The sequence below is a fragment of the Agelaius phoeniceus genome, chromosome Z (assembly GCF_051311805.1).
Source record: "Agelaius phoeniceus isolate bAgePho1 chromosome Z, bAgePho1.hap1, whole genome shotgun sequence".
NCBI lineage: Eukaryota > Metazoa > Chordata > Aves > Passeriformes > Icteridae > Agelaius > Agelaius phoeniceus.
In genome coordinates, this window is record NC_135303.1 from 48,010,228 (window position 1) to 48,033,571 (window position 23,344).

Below are 23,344 nucleotides of genomic sequence, written 5' to 3' on the forward strand. Positions count from 1 at the left end.
CGAGAAAAAAGTTTTAAAGTATTATATACTTAATTTGCAGCCTTGTTCTTACTTGACCAACCTGAGTAGCTGTATCTTTTATTGAACTCACCTCTAACTTTTCTGTCGTAACAGCAAAGTATTCTGTTTACCCCATTGAGTAAGTTCTTCACTGCAGTTTGAAAGGTTCTTGATTTAGAAGGTGCCTCTAAAATCTAAATAATATGCCACAGGTACAGGAACATTGTTGACTAGTACATTATAATAATCTGCAGGAGTGGTTTGCACTATTTTGTTGGAAGTTGAGGAAGATCACAGATAACTTAATCTCTCTTCCTTGTATCTTTTCAAATAGACTAGCCATCCATGGCTATATCTCACCAGATATATGCCGTTCAACTCACAGGTTTTTTAAAGGGAGCAGTTAATTAAGAGTCTAAGGTTGATCCAATTGAGACTTTGTTTCCATGCATTTCTTACTTTCCAAACTCTAGTCTGCAAATCAAACAGCCCAGAACTTGTCTGATTCATGCAAGTTAGTAAGACTGAATAGATTCCCTCTAGATAAAGTAGGTTTAATAGTATAGGTATTTCCAATGAGACTGGTGCTGGAGAGTCAGTGAATGTATTAATCAGCATCATTCACTTAAGCAGTGAGATACTTCCAGTAGCTCTGAAGTTTCTGAATTAAAAGATTTGAATTCACACCTCTTTTTCCCTTGGACCAGCATTGTGTGTGTTTGGATGGTTTAAATTGGCAAGCATGACACTGGCCTTTCAAACCTGATACTGATTCTCTTTATTACAATGCAGAAGTTAGACAGAATCCATGAAATTCTGAAGATTCTGTTTGCTGTTCAGTTTAATGTGCTGTTCAGTTTCAGTTTAGAAAAAAAAAATAGCCCCTTCCCAAGGTAACTGGGAGGTGTAGCAGTCTTTCTTTCTCGCCTGTTCCAAAAGAATGGATATTTTTCCTGGAGTGCAAGTCATAATATTAAGCTGGTGTCTCACTTTATTTGAAGAAGGGTATGCAAAAGAATTTAACAATTTAACTGTGTTTAAAGAGGTCATATATATATATATATATACACACACACACACACACATAGTGCATCAATTGAAGCGCATTACTCTCTACCCTGTCTGATACTGGTAATGGTGAAAGGATACCTGATCTGATGTTTCACGTATGCCTGCTGTGTTTTAGTGGTCTCAGCATAAGTTGAGGCTACTCTTTTGTCACCCAGGTATTGGAAGCTGTGAGTGAGAAAACCAGCTGTTAGAAAGTGCCCTGTTACTTGCACAGCATGGAAATTGCTTTGTGGGAGAGAGGAAATTCAGACTAGGATTAGGCTTGAGAAAATGATGGGCATTAGACCTCACAGTTGCATCTCCTGAACACAGTAGCAAGGAAATGCATTTGGGAAGGTGCTGTGGGCAGTGGCCTATGTGCTGTGTTCTGCTCCTTATAGGAATAGGAGTCTTCGTGGCATTTTCCCCACTCTCAGTCAGCTTTGCAGAGATAATTCTTCAGTCAGAATTAAAGCTTTGATTGTAGTAGCCCTAGGGTAACCTAGCCCTGGAGTGCAGTTGTTCTTGAGTTGGTCTGAAATTCCTGTCAATTTGGGCATATGAAGGCAGTTGAACTGAGTTTGTATTTACTCCCTGCAGTTGGTGCAATGCAAATTGGCTTTTGTTCCTTTCAGTCCTCGGGCATCTTTAACGGTTAAACAACAATTGAAAAGTCTTTGGCACAGACTAGAGAGCTGCTGAGGTCATCTTTTGAGATTCTGACTCTGATCTTCCTTGCAGGTAGGTGAAATGTGATTAACCTGTCTTCAGGTTTGTCTCAGTGCAATCTGTCAGAAAGACAATGCTTTAAAAACATAACTCAAACTTAAAAACTGCTTTTATATTTTATGTGTATAAATGTAAAAAATATTTTTAAGATCAGAGAAGCCCTACAGGACTTTCCTGATCATTGAACTCAACATTATAGATTGCACTGTCATGAAGCAGAGCCTTTAGCTGGTAGTCTGCTGTGTCAGTGTCTTCAGATCTGTTACCTCTGCTGGCCCATTGAAGGGATTGTACTCAATGCTGTCTTTGATGTAAACCCTTTTCCAAAGGCAGCTTTTGGTGAGGCTGTTGGTGAGGTCAGCCAGCTCCCTGGTGCAAAGCAGCCAGGATGTGTGTAATGCCTTCACTTCTTGCAGTTAAGGATTGTGTCTTATATCTTGTTATTGTACTGTAGAGTATTAGTTGACTGCAAATGAAACAAATATGTCATAAAGGCCATGAAAATCCTGTTAAGAGGAAAAAAAAAAAGAATTTAAAGGAAAACATTGACATATTCTCTGCTAACTGCAGAACAGATTGGCTGGTTAGCAGGTTCTCTGCTAACTGCAAAACAGTTGAGTTTGACTGAAATATGTAGATAAAACCCAAGCTAGAATTTTTTTTTGGTAATGTGGATATTGTTAGAATTTAAGGTATAGCATCATGAAAACTGATGAGCTGCCGTGGTGTATTATGTTGCATTAACTAACTGGAAGCTCTGCTACTGGAGCTATGTTGCTTCTGCTGGTATCTGTTATAGCTAGAACAAAGTCAGCTTATCATCGTGATGGTGCATGTGATCACAATTTGTGAAAAGTCTATCTGTAAAGTACATAATATAGCCTGTAATGCAAGGTCCACATTCACGAATTTTAATTTGTTAGGGAGTAAGTCTTAGGAATTTAACCTTTTGAAATTCTTTTCATTATCCACATGCGTGGATGCCTGAAACAAGTTTATGTGTATTTTTTGTAATTTGGCTGAATTTACCTATTTTTTGTTGCCTATTTCCTTATTTTAGACCAATTCAAAAGGTTGTATTTTACATCAATTCTGCCTCTGGTGTAATGGTCAGAACATTATCAAGCTTTACCTTTAACACTGTGTTCTCCTAAGTTTTGTAGCTTGCTTTTGAGCTTGAACTGATTCCAGTTCAAGTAAACATGTGGAGTGCTTATAGTGAAACACTTGCAGTTTGTTGAAGTCTAAATCAAGTGGGAGGGGAGCACTGCATATTTCAAACAGTTTAAAACTAGTTCTTTTTTCCCCTTTTCACCTTGAAACTTCAACTGTATAGTGATTTCTTCTTTGCCTTCTCTTCCTACAAAAAATACACAGTATGATCATGCGTTACTGTTGTTCAAGCCAGTGCAATGACTCCTATTGCAAAATAATATTTTTTCTGAAGTGGTAAGTCAGAAAGAAGCTTTGGAAAATATTTTCATACATTCTTTGGACAGAAGTCTCAGGACTGGGGTAAGCCTTTGTAGGGGTGTAGTGTCCCTTTTGTTCCTAGGCTTAAAGAAACTCGTATAGAAACATTAAGCAGGCAGAAATTCCACTACAAGAAAATTGGACACAATTAAAACTTTGACCTTGGAATTTTCCTCTTTTAGTCTTAATGTATTGCTGGAATGAGGCTGCTGGTTTGTGGTTACCCAGGGTGCTGAAAATGTTCTGTAGTACAGTATATGAACTTGAATTGCGTAGCTTCTCTTTGTTTTTATATGCCCATATGTACTTCAGTACATTTGTTTGTTTTGGATTGATGAACTAGCTATAATTTAATTCTGTTTAAAATTCTTAAAAAAAAATATGTGAAGACATTGGCACACTTATAAAATGTCTCTCTGATGCTTGTTCTGTTATCAAACTTGCTGTTTGTTGCTGTTTGGCAACTAAATCTTGAGAAAAGAAAGTTTGTTAAATTTACCTTTCTTTTTAGTGTTCACAGAATTTGGGTTTTCATTTTAGTTATTTTTTTTTCTCCCTTCCCTCCTTGTTTTCCAGGTAGTATTGGTACAGCGTTTCAATGCCACACAATCCATCAAGATCACATTTGTACTGATGACAGTGACAAGGTGAGATTTATGTGAATGTTTCATTCACAAGATGAATATGCATTGCAGGGTTTTTATATATTGTTTTTACTACACAAACATATATTGTTTTGCAGATATAGCAGTCAGTTTTCAGAGTTACTTTTTGAACTGTCTCTATCATAGTAAGATATTTTTTTTTCTCCAGACAATCTTTAGACAGTTAATGAGAAACTTGTTTTTAGTACTGTGTTTTTATTTTTGCTTGTATTCCTTTGCCATATTGACACCCTCAGTTAATAAATAACAGCAATGGCTTTGCCAATTTCTAGATAAGGTAGGATGTCTTGTTTCTTCTGACTTTAGAGATTAGAGTCTAGCTAAGTGTTCAAAGCATTTTTTTGGGTTTTTTTTTTTTTTTTCACAGTAGCCATATTTTTCTGTTTTTGAATTGGGAATTGAAGCTTTTACATGTTAGGACTTCTTGTTCTGTCGTGCATCTTCAAAATAGCAACCTGTCTAGTTGTGTGCATGTGTTTCCCTAACCCTTTTTTGGCATATTTGCAGATTAGTTTGCTTGCGGGTCAGTAGAGTACTGTGTATTAAATGTTCAGTGATACTTGGATCACTACTGTAATTGTGGCATGCAGAAAAGAGTAGTTTTGACATTGAACTCCTTGTGAGACTGGCTGTTGATGGTTTTACCTTAAGCTTTATTGTCTGCAAATTGATTAACTTTAGTTCAACATGTAATGTGTCTTACATTGTATGCACATATGACACGTCATAGTAAACTAACTTCTGGGCTTGACATGTCTGGGAAGTGGTGGGTATTGGTCAAATTCTAAATCATTTTTCTTGGGAAATGAAATGCAACCTGTGGGGTGCTGCCTTAATAAGTACACTAATAATTGTGCTTTGAAACTCTGGAAGAAGTTAATTTTATAGTTGTTTCATATTATCTACCTTATCCTAGAGGTAGAGTTGTTTTCAGAAAGAGCTTCTTTTTCTGTTCTACTGCCTTACTATCTTTTTTTCTCTCTCACTCTCCTTCCTCTAGTTTTATAGGGAGTGTTTTGTTTGTTTCTTTGTTTTGTTTGTGGGTGTTTTAGGGGGATTTTTTTGTTTGTTTGTTTGCTCAGGGTTTTGTTTGGTTTTTTTAAATTTTTTTTTATTTAGTGTATGTGTATTTGTTTCTTGTTGGGTTGGTTTTTTTGGTTTGGTTTTTTTTTTTTTTTTTGAAGGTTTTTTTTTTTTGTATGGTTTAGTGTTTAAGTTTAATTTTATTTTTAGGTACCGCCCTAGATTTGGTTACTGGTTCATCCTACAGATACTGATCAAACATGCTATCTAGAGCATGGCTAACATTATTTTAAATTTCCATTTGATAATCTGGTTAGCTATATTCCACAGTATTTAGTGCTTTGTTTTTTGGGCCTTTATACTCTGCACTGGAAGATTCTTGGATGAGGAATGGGTAGGGGAAATTTCATTTTAGAGCCATCCTAGTGCACCAACCTAACCATTTTCCTTTTGTGAGTCATTACATGGAATACCATTTCTTGTGTTATACTGACTGCCTTTCCTTAGTTTTATTTCATATCAAGGCAATTAAAACTTGTTTAAATCTTGTTGGAAAATCTGTTTGTTAGGGGCTTCACTGGTTTGGGGGCAGGGGAGTAGGAAAGGGTGTAGCAGCTTGCCTGGTATAAATTTCAGGAGAGTGGTTGTTTGTCACACCACCTGCCTCCATATTAATAGAGGAATTAGGCCAAATGTTATTTTTTGCATATTTGGAGATGGTGGAAAAAAAGAGAATCCTTAGGGTTGATTCTGCACCAATTGAGAAAGAACTTCCAACTGTAAATTTTAGTTAAGTAGAATTAGTATAAAAAGCAGAAAGAATATGGTTTTGGGTCTGTTTAAGAGACACGTTTTTCCCTCAGGTATCAGGTTTATTTGGTAAGGGTTTTGATTTTTCTGTAAGAATATGTGAAGCTGTCTGACATGGATTTTGTAGGAAATTCTAGTTGATTCCTTGATTAAAATAGTCACTTGTTTGGAAAAACAATGAACCGTCCTCTTGTCCAGGTCACTCTGGATGGCATCCTGTCCTTCAGGAGTGTCAACCACATCAGCTTGGTGTCATCCCTAAATTTGCTGAGGGTGCACTCGATCCTTTCATCTGTTTCACTAATAAAAGTATTGAATAACACTGGTCCTGATACAGATCCCTGTGGGACATAACTTGTCACTGATCTCCATTGGGACTCTGAGCTTTTGGCCACTGCCCTCTGTATGCCCACTGATTGGGGTTTGTTGGTTTTTTTCCAAAGGATTTGTGTATATGGATAGACTTTTTTTAAATCATAAGTAATGCTTCCTTAAAGTAGCCTGTGCTACGGTACAGTTGCAATCCCCTCTCACTTCTTGCTTGTATTCACATATGCCTCTATTCTTGTGTTAGTTTTGGTCACAGTTTCCACTGTGAATTACTTTGAAAATCAGGTTCTGATTTATTCTGCTATTACTGAGAGATACCACTTGTTCATTTTGGTATGAATATAATTTAAATGATACTAAATGCTGGATTTAATAGATTTATCTACAGATTTATTAGTTGTTGGGCCTTTTCATATTCATTCTGGAAACTTTATGAAAAGCATGCATTTAAAATAGTTTGACATACCTTTGATTAGTCAACAGGCATATTTCAGCAAAGTTATTTACTACTTTTTGCCTGATTGTGCAGAACTGGTTTTTGCATTTTAGAAGAAATATAAAGGTTAGTATTTGACTGGAAATCCAGATATATTTTACAGTAGTTTCTCCACAGGCCCAGATGTCATTTCCTGTACAACAGCATGAGAAAAGTTCCACACCACACATGCTAAAGGAATGTTGCAATCTTAATGAAAACAATTCCCAGGCTTCCAGTCCAATTACTTGATTTTGTTGACTTGGCACATGAGAATCTTGAATTCATGTTCAGTGACATCAGCAGAAAACCAAAGTGTAAGATTTTTCATGTGTGGACTCACTGCATTAAGTGAACTTGTCTAATTTTGTAGCATCAAAAGCAGTGCTTCTTGTATTACAGAGAAATCTAATATAGCATAGGTATAAAATACATTTCCCATTTTATTTGGTGTAGTAAAGTGAATAGAATTAAAATTCATTTAAAAATAATTGTTGCTTTGGTGGTGGGAGCTTTTAAACCTCAGTGCATGAGTCAGGGCACTGTTTTTTCATGTTTTTAATTTCTTTGATTTTTGCTTTAAAGTAGAAATATTAAATAAAAACTGAATAAGTCTCTTTATTGAGCACAGCATTTAGGAAAAGATACTTGTAAGAAGGAACTGGTATTCCTTAGTATATCACTTTAATGCTCAAGCAGTGGATTCCTACTAGGGTTAGAAATATATCTCTATATACTCTGCAAGTATATCATCCTGCAGAGGCTTTCAATCATACCAAGTTTATTTAGTTTTTAAAATACTTTTTTGTCCCTTGGGTGGTTGTTTCACCAGTGGTGTGCTTCTGTTAAAGAATGCTGATTCATCTTGAAAAGAAAGTCCAAATATACAACCCTTAACTACTCTTGCAACATCCCTTTTCACAGATCTCATCAAGTTACCTATTCCATACAGTTAAAAACCAGATTGGCCACCTGATAACAAAAAAAAAAAATCACTGGAATTTTTTTCAGGGAAATTTCTGGGAAAAAATCCCCTGGAATTTTTTTTCTAGTACTAAGGGGTTGGTAATTATACTTTGCTTTTCTCCTTTTTAGCTTATTGTAATTTATTCTACTTTCACAGTATGTAAAGAATTTTTTTTTTCTTTTTGATACTTATGACTGAAATACATAGCTACATAATTTATTTTACTATTTCTAACCTTTAAATTTCCCAGCTATAGTTGGTACATCTTCCACACACATTTTGTGTCACCTGCTCGAGGTCACCCTGCCTTGAGAGGGGAATTGGATAGGATGATCTCCAGAGGTCCTTTCTAACCGTAGCAATTCTGTGCTTCTATGGACTTCCTCTCATTTGCCTGTCTTAACGAAATTGTCATGGACGTTATGTACTCAGTCTGTAATACAGAGGCCTGTCAACTCATTAAAAAGATGTTTTCACAAGAAGGGAAGCATTTTTAAGTTCTAATCCTAAAGTAAAAATTCTCAGCCTTCTGTTCCACTTTGGATGGTGCAGCATCTGGTAGCATAAGCCTACGAAATTCACATAATGAACAAAAAGTGATTAATGAATTCGGGTATTTGAAGGACCCATCACATTTATTTGTATATGATGTATTATATAGGCCCACATGCAACTCTTGTGGGGAATGTGTGAGGGGCAGTACATAGAAAAATGGGAATATCGGGAGGAATTTCTTTTGTCCTCTCCAATTTCAAAACTGGAAAATTTTTCTTGTCCAATTAAGACAGGTCAGATTTATTCTTCATGTCGTGTATTGTTGTCACATCTGCATGCCCACACACTCGTAGTCCCAGTTCATTCTGTCTGTGTTTATTGACATCTGCATGCCCACACACTCGTAGTCCCAGTTCATTCTGTCTGTGTTTATTGAGCAGCTTTATGCCTTTTTCATTTCACTTTTGGCAACTGCAAGGATGTCATTTACCAATTTTCAACCACTTTCATGCCTAGTGAGTCATCTCCTTTAGAACCTTAGTTCTTTATACCTACAGCAGATGTTTGTTTTCCTGGTTTAGAGTTGGGGAAAAAAACTTTTAATTACGCTGAGGTAGAGAGTGCAGGGAGGTTGGAAAGGTGAAAAGTAAGGCGGTAGTATCTTATTTGAGGGGAACAGCTCGAGTAAATCAGTTCAGTGAGGCTCCGTTTGCTGCCTTTGCTGATCAGGGCTGCATCCCGAGCCGGTACCCGTGTGGCACCGTCAGCAAATCCTGTTTATCCAGTGACTCTCGAAAGGGGGTTAGAGCCAGGTGAGGGTCGGTCTCCTCAAACGACAGAACCAGAGGACGTTGCCTCAAGCTCAAGGCCTCGGGCTGGACGTGAGGAAGGATTTCTTCAGCGGGTGGTCAGATACTGGAACGGGCTGCCCGGGGAGGCGCTGGAGTCTCCGTCGCGGAAGATGTTTAAGTAAAGACTGGACGTGACACCCAGTGCCACGGTCTGGGTGACAAGATGAACATTGGCCCCAGGCTCATCTCGGAGGTCTCTCCCGGCGCTCTCCCCTCTCGATCCTGTGAAACCGAAACTAAAACGGGGCCAGGCGGGGGGGGGGGGACCGTGCCGTCACCGCGGCGCGCAGGCGCGTTGGGCCCGCGGCCGCAGCCGGGCGCAGACAAAGAACGCCTCGCGCCGGGCGTGTTGTGACGTCATCGGCCAGCGGGGAATGATGTCACCAGCCCGGGGGGCGGGGGCCGCGCTCCCGGAAGCGCTGGCGGAAGGGTCGGGCCCGGCCCGGGGTGGCCGCGGCGGCCCCGAGGTTGAGGCGGGGCAGCCCCGCGGGAGCCGCGGCGGAGGCGGCGGGGCCGCAGGTACCGGTGCGGGGAGCGGCGGGGGGCGGGGCCTCGCCGGCGCCGCCCGGTGCCCGCGACTCGTCAGCCGGGCAGGGGAAGGCGCGATGTCCCGGCGGCGCCGGCCGCCCCCCGTACAGGTAGAGGGCGAAGGAGGCCGTATGGCCTGGGCCGACGGGGAGCCCGAGCTCGTTCCACGTGGGCCGCCCGCGAGGTGGACGAGAGCTGGGGAAGGGGGTGTAGTTGACGTTGTTAAAGCTGCTTTATCTGCTTTGGCAAAAGGCAGAACGGGAACCTGAAAATTATCAGGCTTTCCTGGACTGAATTGCTGTGTGCTGTCTTCAGGAGAGGCAGGTTAATGTGCAAGGCGGTAGCAAGTGTTTCTGAAGCACTGAACGTCTTCCCATCCGTGTAGTAAAATGACGTCTCTAGGTGTCTGTAATCCCCTTAAATTAGTCGAAAGAACAACTGTTTAAGGAAAGACCGATTTAGCAAGCATAACTGTTAGGGCATTTGGTATTTTTTAGTGCATGTGACTTAATTCCTAAAGAACACAAACGGGATTTCTTTTTTTTATGCTTGAACTGTAAAATTACATCTTTTATCATTTTATCCACACGACGTGTGTTTTTAAACGTCCGGTGCATTGAGATCTGAAGAGGGGACACCCATTTCAAATTGTACCTGTTTAGAGAAAGTAGCTTAGTTATTATTTACACAGAAGTTCATTGAACTGGAAGTCATGACGATGTTTTTGAATTATAGTATTTGCATTTTGAAAGAGATTTTTGAGGGTGGTATTTGAAGCAGACCTGCATTTTCTGATAAGTTCTTCACATGTAGAGTGGCAAGTGGAATGGTAAGATGAACAGGATTAATAGAAGTCTTCCATATTCAAATACTGAATTACATTACAATTTAATTCGGTGTTGCTGATGATGTCCTTGTTCTTAAATTTAATTCACTGAAGCAACTGCTTTGGTTTCATTTGCCAAATTTATGCTATTTATCCACATCCTGGGGATCTTGCTGTCTGCTGACCCAACAGACTCCTTAACTGCTTTGCAGCATTATATTACATTACCTTTCTTACCTTCAAAGGGGTATTGTGGCTGTGGTATTAGAGACTCATTGGTCTGAGAGAAGAAAAAACTCCTTTTAGATACTAATGTGTGAAGTAAGAGAAAGGAAGGTGCAGTCATTAGACTATTAAGTCTGAGATGGAAGAGCAGATAGGTTTTGTGGCAGGTTTCATGGCTAGTGATAGTTCATAATGTTTTTGATCTTCCTTACTCACCAAATCTCTGGGCAAAAATGAATTATATGCATACATAGAGTAACGTGTAAAGAAAGTTCTCAGGGAATTGTTACTTGGAGTTATACTACTTGTGAAAAGTGTCGATTGTGAAAAATTGTATGTAATTAAAAGGGTCTTAAAAAGTAAAGATTTCATTATCTCCTTTGTGAATCTTACTTTGTTATCTCATGGACTTACAGAGTAGGTTGAACTTCATTTGATTCTTATCTGGTTCACTTTGTGGGGTTTTTGTAATTAACCAAAGTATAATAAATAGTGAATTGAAGTTGCATGTTGTTAAGTCCTTGCTTTGTACCTACGCTGGTGTTGAAGTAACAGTATATAATTGTCTTCTGAAGTACAAGGGATTTGGCTCAGAAGCTTACATTAGTTGAATCAGTTACTGCTGTGATTTGTCAAGTTTATGTATCAGCTGTTCTAAATATGTTTTTCTAATATGGCTTACTGACATTATAATAAGAGATAATTTTTATGATTTAAAGTGGACTGTTGAGGAAGTCAAGTTATTTTTTCAACTTTTTGCTAAAAAAGTCTTTGAGAGTTGTGATGGTTTTTATGCAACATCTTCCTAAAATATAAAATTTGTGTGGTGAGGGAGGGAAGTTACTTCTTCAGATCTGCCTGCTATTGAATTGTAGTCTTGTACTATGAAACTGGTGTTGTCATAAGTCAAATATGTCGTACATGTTTGTTTGTAGAGACTACAAGGTCTGAATTGCTGGGGATCTAATGAAAATTTGTACAGAGCAGGTCTTTGAGTTACAAAGTTCTCAGGTTGTCTTTGTGTTGTTTTACCATCCCCACCTTGCTTCAGAAGGATGGGAAAGGTGGAAATAAGGGTAGAGGAAAGATACAGAACTTCTTTTTTCCTAATTTTAGTCAGAAAGTTGTTTCACCTGTGGAAGAGTGATTCTTAAAACTTGTGGAAGATACAGGCTTGAATTAATCAGTTCATATGGAAGTAGAACTTGTGGTTTCCTTTTCTATATAAGAATTTATATCAAGTTAAATTATCTAATACAGAATATTTAAATTCTGCTGTGGGCAGAACTTGATGACGTCTGTGATTTAACAGGATGGTTTTAATATTTTTTACTCTTCAGCTTGGCATGGGAGTGGATAGATTCCTCTTTTACTAAGCTCTTTAAAGATAAGGTAACTTGTTTTGCTTTTTGGTGCCCTCTACTGGTGCCTCTTTGTCAGAACATTGAAAACTGGTGCTGGTTTTGGCCTTTAATAGCACTGAATGCTAGCAACAGCTGCCCTTTAAAAGCAGTGGGAAGGAGAAAAAGAGAAAAGAAGCCCTTTTATACCTTGAGTATTTTGCTGTTTGCGTTCCAACCTGATTGCGTTGGAACTGTACCTCACCTGGTAGAAAAGTAGGTAAGCAGCAGACACCTGACGTGCTACTGTCTTCTGTTGGCATTGTAGCAGTAGAAAGACTGATTCTTTTGCTTTTCTCCTCTTAGGAAAATAGGGACATTCTTCCTTTAATGTATGCAGTTCCTGGTTCTCAGTAAATACATTCCAGGCTTGCTGTCTCAGAATTTTTTATCTTGTTGTTTATTTTCAATAACTTTGCTTTTTTTCTATTTCCCACTAGTACCTTAGTTAATGTAAAAAATAACCAGTGCTTCATGTGAGCGCCACTACATAGGCTGTGCTTTGCTTACTTTCTGTTTAAGTAGCTCTTTCATCTCATCCGTCTTGCAGTTTTGTTCCTTTGCAAAATCTGTGAACACTTCTGTTCTAGAAAAATTCAGAAATTGCATTAAGCCAGCCACATTCTCTCTTACCTTAGCCTCGTGGTCTGTCTTTGCCAGCTTTGTTAATTTCTGACGGAAGTGGCTATTTTTTTTCTTTTTGTCACACTGCAGTAACTGCAAATTGTGTGAGAAGGGATGAGAACATTCATGGCACAATTTATGGTGCTGCTGAGCAGATGCTCTGTCTGTCAGTCTTCATGAAAGCTTTAGGAGATGACTTTCTAGACAAAAATTCGGGACTTTTCTTCCTTATTCAGGTGACCTTATTAGATGACCTGTTGGGACTGTTCATTAAAAAATTTGTGGTGTGATGAATATTTTTGATAAACCTCATTTTGAAAATCTAATTCTTGGAAATTAATCTCTTGCAAGACTGTTTTGTTCGCAAGTACTGAGGGAGGGCATTTTTGATCTGTCTTCTGTGTTTGTGTCTTGGTAAAACATCAGAACTGAATACAAACAAAATGGGAAATGAAGAGATAGGAGACATAAAAGACTAGAAAATTCATTTAAAATAGCATTTTGGAAGCATTTGTGAAGACAAATGAGTATGGCTTTGAGAAAAACATTCAGATACGGGCACAAAGGACCTGGTAAGACCAATAGGCATTTAGTAATTTCGTATGTGAAGCTCTACTGAGCATAGGTTACAGATCACTTGTGACGCTTTCTTCCTCTTTAATTTCCTTACTGTATCAGAGAACAGCCAGAGTATTTTTTCTCAAATTCAAATACAGAGACCTAGTATAGTGTTTGTATTCTTTGGATCTGCTTTCTTTAAGTGAATATATTTATGTGAATCTGTTTTGTTCACCATTGGGCAGGACTTGAGAGTGTTTTAAAAAAGGACACATCTCACCAAATTTCTTCATGGTTTTAAGTTTTTAATGCCTGTTTTTTCCTCCTTTTAAAAGGTGTGGCATAAGGTTTAAGAAGTGAGTCAGCAAACCATGCTTATTTGAGTGTGTTTGGGGAGCAAGGCTGATGTTCCTTTGCCTATCATCTAATGTGTATCATCGTTTGTTTTTTATTGACCTTCCTTTGACTTCGTGTGAGAATAATCTTGTTTTCTAAAGTAAATGGAAAGATCTACACAAGTAGGAGCTGTTTTTTGAAGTTGAGAACCTGCAGTGTTTCCTCCTGTATTCCTTGTTAACTTAGCAGAAAATGCCAATTCTTTCTCTATTTCTCAAATAATTTGTCGCTTACATTGAGGAGTGAGTTCTTTACCCATTACATGACCTGTTTGATGACAGCCTCCCAACATGTGTGTTTTGCAGGGGCAGAGGAACCAGCCACTGCTGCAGTAGTTAATATGTTTACAGGGCCTTTACTGGGTCTGACACATGTAAAAAAGGAAGCTACTAAGGGTAAAAGGTGTGTATAAATCCCAGCTCTAGAGAAGAACATTTTTTTCCCCTAAGCTTTTTAAAGCAACTCATACTAATTTATCCAAGCTGTTAATAAGAACTAAATTATATGTATATATTTAAATCAAGTAGTCTCTATTATGTAGCACATCATCTAAATCGGATGAGCTTTGAAAAGAGTAAAAGAATCATTTAGATTGAAAAGGACCCATAAGATGATCAAGTCCAGCCATTAACCTCGTACTGTCAAGTCTAGCACTAAATGACCTCCCTATGTCACCTCCAGAGATGGTGACTCAGCTGCTTCCCTTGCCTGTTCCAATACTTGACAATCCTTTTTGTGAGGAAAATTTTCCTAATACCTGATTTAAACCATTTCTGTTGCAAACTGAGGTCATTTCTTCTTGTCTGTCACTTGGAAAACAGATCAACTGCCACCTTGCTGGCTGCCTGTTTTTTCAGGTAGCTGTGGAGAGAGACAAGGTCTCCCCTGAGTCTCCTTTCCTCCAGGTTAAACAACTCCAGCCTCTTCAGATGATCCTTGTAAGACTTCTGCTCTAGACCCACCATGTTCCAGCACCTCAGTGCTGGAACCCTCTTGTTGTGAGGGGCTCAGAACTGGACACAGCACTCAAGATGTGCCCTCACCAGTGCCAAGTCCTGCTGGCCACACTATTGATGACACAGGCTAGGTGCCACTGGCTTTCTTGGCCACCTGGGCACACTCCTGGCTTGTGTTCAGTGGTTGTCAGCCAGCAGCCCCAGATCCTTTTTGCTGGGCACTTTCCAGACACTGCCCCAGCCTTAGGCACTGCATGGGGTTGTTGTGATGCAATGGCAGGACCCACCAATTGACCTTGTGAACTTTGACCTCAGTGCATCCTTTCACCTTTGGTACATCCTGTCCAAATATATCTGCAGAGCCTTCTTACCCTCCAGCAGGTCAACTTCTGCCCAACTGAATGTCCTCTGCAAACTCACTGAGAAGTCATTTGATCGCCTTGTCCAGTTTCTTGATAGAGATGTTATGCAGGGCTGGCCCCAGTACTGAGTCCTGTGGAGCACCACTTGTCACCGGACACCAGCTGGATATAACTCCATTCACCACAATTTTCTAGGCCGGGCCATTCAGCTCGTTCTTTACCAAGGAAAAGGGACATCTCTCTAAGTCAGGAGCTGCCATGACCCAGAGTCCTACATTGTGCTGTCGTTGAGGCTGTCTCTGCAGTGTATCGACATTCTGTAGTGTAAATACATTAATTTTTAAAAAAAGTTTAACAAAATATTAATCATCATATTGTGCTTGGTGACCAACTGTGTCCAGCCATAGGTGATGAAGAGTTTACTATGTCCTAAACTGTGTGAAGGGCAGAGTTAAGACTTGGTATTGATTTCACCTGTGAAAATTTGCTTTTGTGTATAAAATTCTGTAGAATAAGGAAATAATAAAATAAGCATCATAAATAGAAGGATGTCTATTTATGATGCTTAATTTATTAAGTGAAGTGATGCACAGGGTGAGAAGTGTGGTGTTGAAGGTTGCTGTGACCGTTAAGGACAAGGGTTGCAGTTGTACTTTGTGCCATTTGGGATGTGTTTTCTCCCTTGCTCAGTCACATCTCCCCATAGAGAAAGGAATTTGAGGAAGGTTGAACTTAGCATGCCTTATTCTTAGAATTAAGTATCTTGACCTTTGAATTTTCAAGCCTGTGTTTAAATACAACTGTTTTAAGCTGTATCCTTTAAGAATTGCTTCTCTTGTTTTTTTTTATTTTTCTTCCCCGACTAATACCAGTGTGAGTATATTGAAGAGCATTCTGTTGTTAACGTGACAGTTTGGTTGTACTGATTAGGCAGGTAGGTTTTTGTGGATTCGTTGTGTAGTTTCTAAAACAGATGGAGAGTATTTGTTGGGCTTCAAATTTCTAACAATACAGAGAGACTGAAGCAATGTAGAGAGAAAATTGTGGTATGAACTGAGAACACGTAAACTACATTACACACAGAAATTTTTAACAGTATGGTGTGCTGACCAGATACTTCCATCTTCCTGTAATGCAGGTCAGTATTGTGATGACAAGCAACAGTGAAGGCAGCCAAGTGTAAATATGTGTTACTACAATAGAGGTTGAGTTATTATGCCATTAGTCCTCTCACTAGGAACAGATTTCAGATGCTGGCTTGTCCTTGTGCCTATTGCAAATATCAGTTATAGTAGTGTGAGTAATGTTTTCATTGGTGTAAATATTTGGATGTTCTCTTGATGCTATGTCAACAAATATGGTCAGCATAACATCCATTAAAACAAATAAAAGAGTTTGGTCTTCAGTGCTCAAGTGATAGCTTGTTCATTTACATATGTTGTGTTTCATATATATGTGTGCATATATATGTGTAGTTTGTGCATCTATATATGTGTAGTTTAATATAAGGAAAAAAATCTTAAAGTAGAAAGAGTGTGATTTTGGTTTTTTACTTGTAATGAATGTCCTAATTAACCTGTCTCCACTGAGGTACCTATTGTTAATTTCGCACATCTAAATGGCAAAATCATTAGTGAATACACACTGAATATGCAAACTATGTGTAGACTTACCTATTAAGCAATTTTGAGCCAGATTCTCTTCAGATCCCTGGTCCCATCAAAGCAGGAAGAGCAGAATTATGTTTAAAATTGAAAAGGTGATCTTTTTCAGATGTGCATATACCTGAACGCACAGGTATAAAACCTTGTCTTGATTTCCCCACTTCACTCTTGCCCTGGCATTACTTTAAGTATGTCAATTTCAGCACATTTTATGACATTTAAAGAATTTTTTTACAGTAATGAATACATTTTAATACATGTGCAAAGTTTTATGTATCTCAGCTTTATATATAGGAAAATTATAATGATGATGATGATGATGATAATGATGTGTAATTCTGTAGTATAAAATTTATCTTCTGCTTACATATGAAAGAGGGGATCAGGACTCTGTGGAGGCCCAGAGATAGCTTTTAACATCATCACCTGAAATAACACTTTCTGTATTGTGTAAGATGGTGCAGATGTCAAAACATGGACACTTTACCTCAGATCTTAGTAGGCATTTTGGAGATGGACTGATAGAAATTATCAATGGAAAATATTTTTTTAAATTCTTTTTGGATACCAGTACTGTTTGTTGCATAACTCTTTCAATTTTCAGTTTTAAGAAAGCTTGAAATGTTTGCTATCATAGTACATACTAATTGCATGGAACATCTGCAGAAATAGCACAACATTTTTTCCATTTTCTATCACACATACCACTGACAAAGCTGAAAACTGCAACCATAAATTGGGATTTTAAGGTAAAATTAATATTCTTCCAGCAATTGGATTTTTTAAAATAGGGAGGTATAGCTGAGGTTCCTTCCCATATTGATGTTTGGTTGGTATTTTTGAATTGAGAGTTAAAGATTCCCATTCAGAAGAAATACGATTATGTGATACAAAAATAAATACTTGCTAACATCTTTGTGAGTTTGGAGCATTGAAAGTGCTTTGATTCATTCCTGCAAAAGATGATGGCAAAACCTTTTCATATTTCAAAGGATTGTTTGCATGCAGCAAGTACTGCAAGCAGTTGCAAATATTAATTAAATTTAATATTTGAAGAACTTTGAGATGGTTATGTGCTGCCTTGGTCCTTAAACCTGCTTCACTGTTAGAAAAGGAGGTGCTACAGTTGTGATATATGGATTTTACTGTCCATTTTGTATGAGCAAGAGAGATTGAAAATGAGAAACATGTCGTCTTATTAAAACACTTTCCTCCTTTTTTTTTAATGCTATTGAGTTCTGTAGTGCTAAAAATGATGCTAATATTTTTACATTTTTCTAATGCCTTTGTGTGTTTTAAATTCGTGTGCAGCAAAGTAATATTCCAGTGTTTGGAATGAAAAATTGGTATCTAATAATCAAATTCTTAGGGCTGTTTCAAGTACTTACTGTGTGAAACTTCAGCAGTTTAGATGTAGTTGTCTCTTAATGTTGTTTTTTGTATATCCTTAATAATCATTTAAGTGAGAAACGCATTTCAGAACAGGAAAAACATAGAAGTGTCAGTCTGATGTAGAATAAGCAACAAATCAAAAATTCAGCTTATTAATGGTGTTTTGACCATAAATAAAGCAAGTCTTCATTGGACTGTCCTGTATGTCAGTGTTTCTTTTTTGTAGTAGCCCAGAACTGCACACAGTACTCCAGATGCTATCTCCTAGGACTTTTGCAAGAATTCTCTCATTTTGGCCTTTCTTTCAGTCACCTGTTTTTTTTTGAAACAGTTCTGTAGATTGCTATGTGGTTTGCTATTGCATGCCTCAGATCTTCACAGATAAACTTTGCATGAAGTATTCATTGTCAGTTCTGATTGCTGAAGAACAAATTGGCTTTTGTGCCCACTGTCAGTAAATAATGAATTAATCCTGTTAGCCAGAAATGAATTATAGATGGCCAGAGATTACTGAGGCATGTTCTTGGTACAGTTGTTACAGCTATAATTTATACATACCACGTAATTCATATATACCATCACAGCATTGAAAGACAAAAAAAAAGAGATGAACTTGCACTTCTTTTTACCACGTCTGGTAATGTTGCTCTTGTTTCACAAATTGTGTTCCTTCTGCTAAATATTGTGGAAAGTTTTCTGCTGTTCCACACTCAGAAGGGATCTTTAATTCAGAAAAATTACTTAGAAACCTGATATATATAAAGCTGCTACAGAAGATTTTGTACCAGCAGCCTGACACATGGCTATTGAACTTTGGTTTCCATTTTAAGATGTAGTGGCTAGTTTTTTTCTTACCACATAATCAGAAGCAAGTTAAAGAAAATATTGTAGGCTTTTCAGAATGATGTGCCTTGCTAAGCACTATTCTGTCTGAATTGATATACTTTCTTCATAAATCAACAGAGATATCACCAGGAGCATGAAGTTTTTTAATTGCCTTTTTTTTTTTTTAGATTTTGCTGTGGTTATAGGAAACAGTGTCATGCTTAGTGTTTTTTGTTCTCTGTGGAATTGTCATCCCAAGTGCTAGTTACAGATTCATTTTCTTAATTCTTGAGAGTGTGAGAATTAAGACAAAAAATTAAGAAAAAAGTTCTCAAGTGTAGAAAGAAATTATCTTCCTTTTTGAATATTCAGATGTATCTAGTGTGCAGTGGGGAACTGTGGATACAGGGATACTTCACACCTCAAAGGTACATCTTGAAGTACCCTGAAGTCCTATATGAGTTGCACTTCGCTTCTTTCACAGGAAAAAGGCTTCCAAAAGCCTTGTGTTTAGCATCTGCAGAATCACAGTGGCTGGAGTTGGAAAGGACTTCTGGAGGTCATCTGGTCCAGCTCTTCTACTGAAACAGGTCTAGGTAGAGCTAAGTGCCAAGGACCATGGCTTTTGAGATGATCCAGGGAGAGAGACTCCACAGCCTCCATGAAACCTGTGCAGGTACTCAGTCAAGTTACTCATGTTCACATGGAGCCTGCGATGTCTCTCTGATGAGATAGCCCTGAGCCTTCTCTTTTCTAAGCTGATCAGTCAGTCCGAGGCAGTCTCAGCCTTTTTTTGCCCAAGAGATGCTCTAGGTGCTTCATCATCTCTGTGACCCTTTATTGGAGTCTGCAGTATGTCAGTGTTTATCTTGTGGTGGGGAGCCCAAAACTGCACACAGGCCTCCAGATGCTGTCTCCTAGGACTTTTGCAAGAGTTGGCTCATTTTGGCCTTCCTTTCAGTCACCTGCTTTTATTGAAACCGTTTGCAGATTTGGGAAGGTCTGCATTTCTTGCCAACTTTTTATTAGACCAAATTCAGATTTCCCTTACTGATCCTTCATCAGGAAGTTGTCTAGCATGTGCCCAGACAGTCAAGTTTCCAAGTTTTATCCTGGTCACAACTCTGAAATAAAAGCTTGACTAGAAAGTAAAAAAAAAAAACAAAAACCAAAACCACATGAAGCCTTATTTACATTCTAGGATTTCTGTCTAGTGCCTGGCGGATGCAGGGTGTCAGTATTAGATGCATGGACATCAATATTAGAATTTTTATTTTCTCACCACATACCCATTAACCTTGACTTCATAACTATGTTATACCAAGATTGTGCTCATCGTCAACAGCTGTAACAGTTTGCAGTTCTTACTAGAGAAGTCACTGCATCTGTTCCAGATGTTCTCTTATTCATGAAAAGAGGTATAATGGTTATGTGAATGGTGGTGAGTTGAAGCAAGGGTTCTGAATGCTACTACCCTGCAGAAGTTGAACGAGCAGTGTTACATGCTCTAATTGGACTGGCACACAGTTGGCAGCATGAAAAATATCACTGTGTTGGCCAGTGCAGCTAGGCCAGCAAAATTCTTTAGGCAAATCCAATTATACTAGCGAAAGATTCTTATTCCTGGTGTTTATTTTGTCAGCTGAAGTTCCTCTAAAGAGCTTTTGACAGTGAAAGATGTATGTCATTACAGTATGATTCTGCCGGCAAATCTTTATACATGGATAGGTCCTTTGTCGTGCAGCTTTGAGTCCAACTGGATAATCCTTGTTTATTTTGTCTTGAAAAGAGCACACCAATTAGGCTTGGAAGTTGTCCACTTTTTCATAAAATCTGTTACTTTTCACCAGTTTTGTGGCACAGGGCTTTTAATTTACTGCCCCATCGTTGCTTCTTATAGTTTCTCCTTTCTGGTTTTATTTAAAGCTAGAATTTTAAGAATGTATTAAAAGGAAATGTCAAACTTCATGGTCCCCGAGAGCTTTTAATCTGCCAGCTTACAAGTTAATATTCTTTTCATCCTATTCTTTTTTTTTTCCCCCCTCACTGTTATACAAATTGTAGATGTGGATCCCTCAGGAATAAGGCAGGACAATGAGCATGTGAAAGCTTTGGCTTTCATGAAAGTTGAGTTATCACTGTGGGAGCCCTGGGATACCAGTGCTGATCAAATGGGGACCTGATTGGGAGTGAAGCTCAAGGGAAGGCACAGCAGGGAAGGATGATAAAACCTGTGCTTATTAGTACACAATGTATATGCAGTGTCCTGTTTTGCTCGTTAGGGAACTGGCTGATGAGTGCAGGTGCTGCTGTCTGAATTCTAAGATCTGCAGCTGGCATCTGTCATGTGTACTAAAGTACATATAAATGGGGGTGTGTGAACTATCCTGGGTTATCATGGCAAAAAGATAAAATGTCCTTTGGACTTTGCACACCTGGATGGGAGAGACAAACTTTCCTGGTTTACCATAACAAATTCATCTCATCCCCTACAGCAACCCTTTGATTTTCATTAAATATTCCTGTTTAGGGTAAGGGTGAAGGGCTGTTGTTTATTCCCATATTCTTCTTAGTTTTTACTGTTTTCAGAAGTAATCTTCATTTCACTCTTCCTGGACTGACCAAGTGATTACAGTTGTGCTCTGTATTGTTCGTGAAAGAGTTTTGTGATCTGTAAGGGAACATGGAAGGAGAAACCGTCAGCTCGTGTAAAGTTGTGTCTGGTCAAGGAACATTTGAATGCCAAAAGGGGATAAAAAGAAAAGGAGTAATAAATAGGAACATTTTAAGGCACAAATCTGTTGAACCAGAAAATAAGGGAGGTAGATAAAAGGACCAAACCGGATCAGTCACTAATTGAAGAGGGTATGTGGAATGTAGCAATGTTGAATTCAGTGAGATTATTTGATTGTAGACCTCATTGCATGGCATTATGAGAGAAAGGAGAGAGCCATAAACAAGGTATGGAGAAAGACACAAACCTGCCAAGCAAACTTAATGGAGACAAAGACAAGAAACAAAACCTGGTCTGTCACAGTAACTGATGAGCTATCGAAAATGTGCACACAAACAAGGGTTCTATGATTGATCAGAATGCAAACCTGAGAGTCTAAGATGTTGGGGCAGGTCAGTGAGACTATGCCATCTGAGAAGGTGATTTGCAAGGGAAGGGAGTTGGAAAAGGGACAAAATGAGGCCAGACAGAAAAAGGACTGATGCAGGTGAACTGTGGCTAGTCTTTACCCTTGTTTGGCTGAGCCCTGTGCCTGATCTCTGCAGTCTGTCTTGTTTTATTAGATCTTTTCTTAACTGCCTCTATATGTAATTTCACTTTCTGTACCATGTGTGTGAGTGCTGCAGGGGCTAGGTGAGACCAGCTTGAGAAGAAACTAGGCCAGCAGCTGGAGTCGCTCTGGAGATGTTGGCAACAGCCAGGTGTGCTTTGCCAGTGGTAGAAGTGAGTGAGGTTCTTGGTGGCAGGAGCTGGAGGGGATGTAGCTATCTGAATTATTTTGTTGGTTTCCTACAGAATTTGTATCTATAGTGACAGCTACAGGGGAGTTGTGTGAGCTTGTAAACTCTGCATTGTAATGCCACACCAAAGTTAAACTTCTGCAGCTTCTGGTTTCTGTGGAAGAGATGGAAGAAGACAGTAATGCTTACAAAGCCATCTGGCCTTAAATGGCTTCATCTGTCACATACGTGATTTCCCTTGCCTTGGTTTTAGGATTGTGGGCAGAGCTTATTCGACCTTGGCCAAAAAATGTACTTAGGATTAGTTTGGTCTTGGATAATGAACAAGCCACTGCATTTGGATGTAACTGTCTGTTCAGCCCAAGAACTTACTGTTATTATAGGTACAATCAGACTAACAGAAATGTTGAAATGTAATTCATATTACAATTGTTAGAATTGTTGGAGCAGATAGGATATGCAGAATACTCAGTTTACTAGATGTCTGTAGTTAAATTTGAAAATGCTTATAGATGTTGATGTTTACCAACTTGTATTGATGCCTTGAGAAAGCTGACCTAGAACAGAGGCTAGACAGAGTTAAAGAATTAAATAGGTATATGTTAAAAGTTAAAAAGAATACACCTTGGGCAGTGTAAGAGCCTGGCCAGGGCTACACCCAGGATAAACCCAGACTGGTCACCAAATGGATGACCGGTTACGAGGTCCCATACTTCCTTAAATTTTGGTCTATTTGCGTATTGGGGTTAATTGTCCAATTATACCTTCAGATTATGAAGTCCCATTCTTCTTGTTTTCTCTCTACAGTTCACCCTTGTTTATGCTCTTGGGCCTTAAACTTGTTAATGGTTGTCCTTGGTCCCAAGCTAGAAAAAGAATTGTTTTGTCTACCTACTCTGTGAAGAGAGCTTAACAACACTTAATATGAAGCTCAGAACTACACACCTAGGCAGTACAGAATCTGAAAAATATTAAAGCTAAAACTTAGGGCTTCAGTGTCATGGGGAAAAATACTTTCCTTTTCAGTATGCAGTCATGAAGAACAAACATGCAGCTGATGATTTCTGGTCAGCCTGTGGTAGGGTTTTATAGGGCATGCCCATCAGATTATGTAAAGCCTTCTATGGGCTATGCATGAGAATACTCCTGAAGTACTAGTTTGCTTTTAAAATACAGGTTTTTTGTGGGCTACAGGATAGATGGAGGGTATGGAGTAGTTTCTTGTGTTTCGCAGGACCATTAAGTG

At 38.7% G+C, this 23,344-nt stretch overlaps 1 protein-coding gene across 4 annotated transcripts in view; it reads left to right on the forward strand.

Annotated features, from left to right (window-relative positions):
* RNF38 (ring finger protein 38) overlaps positions 1-23,344 on the forward strand; it is a 104,341-nt gene that overhangs the window by 47,277 nt on the left and 33,720 nt on the right. The window contains exons 1-2 of one of the 4 annotated variants that reach the window (XM_077171117.1): positions 1,773-1,791; positions 3,829-3,899. Coding sequence is in view for 2 of the 4 variants with exons in the window: in XM_054651925.2 (XP_054507900.1) it covers positions 3,829-3,899 (71 nt within the window). In the remaining 2 variants the exon portion in view is untranslated. Of the gene's footprint in view, positions 1-1,772; positions 1,792-3,828; positions 3,900-9,230; positions 9,388-9,434; positions 9,507-23,344 lie in introns of those variants that run through there. The other 3 variants (XM_054651925.2, XM_054651929.2, XM_054651926.2) reach the window with 3 other exon arrangements.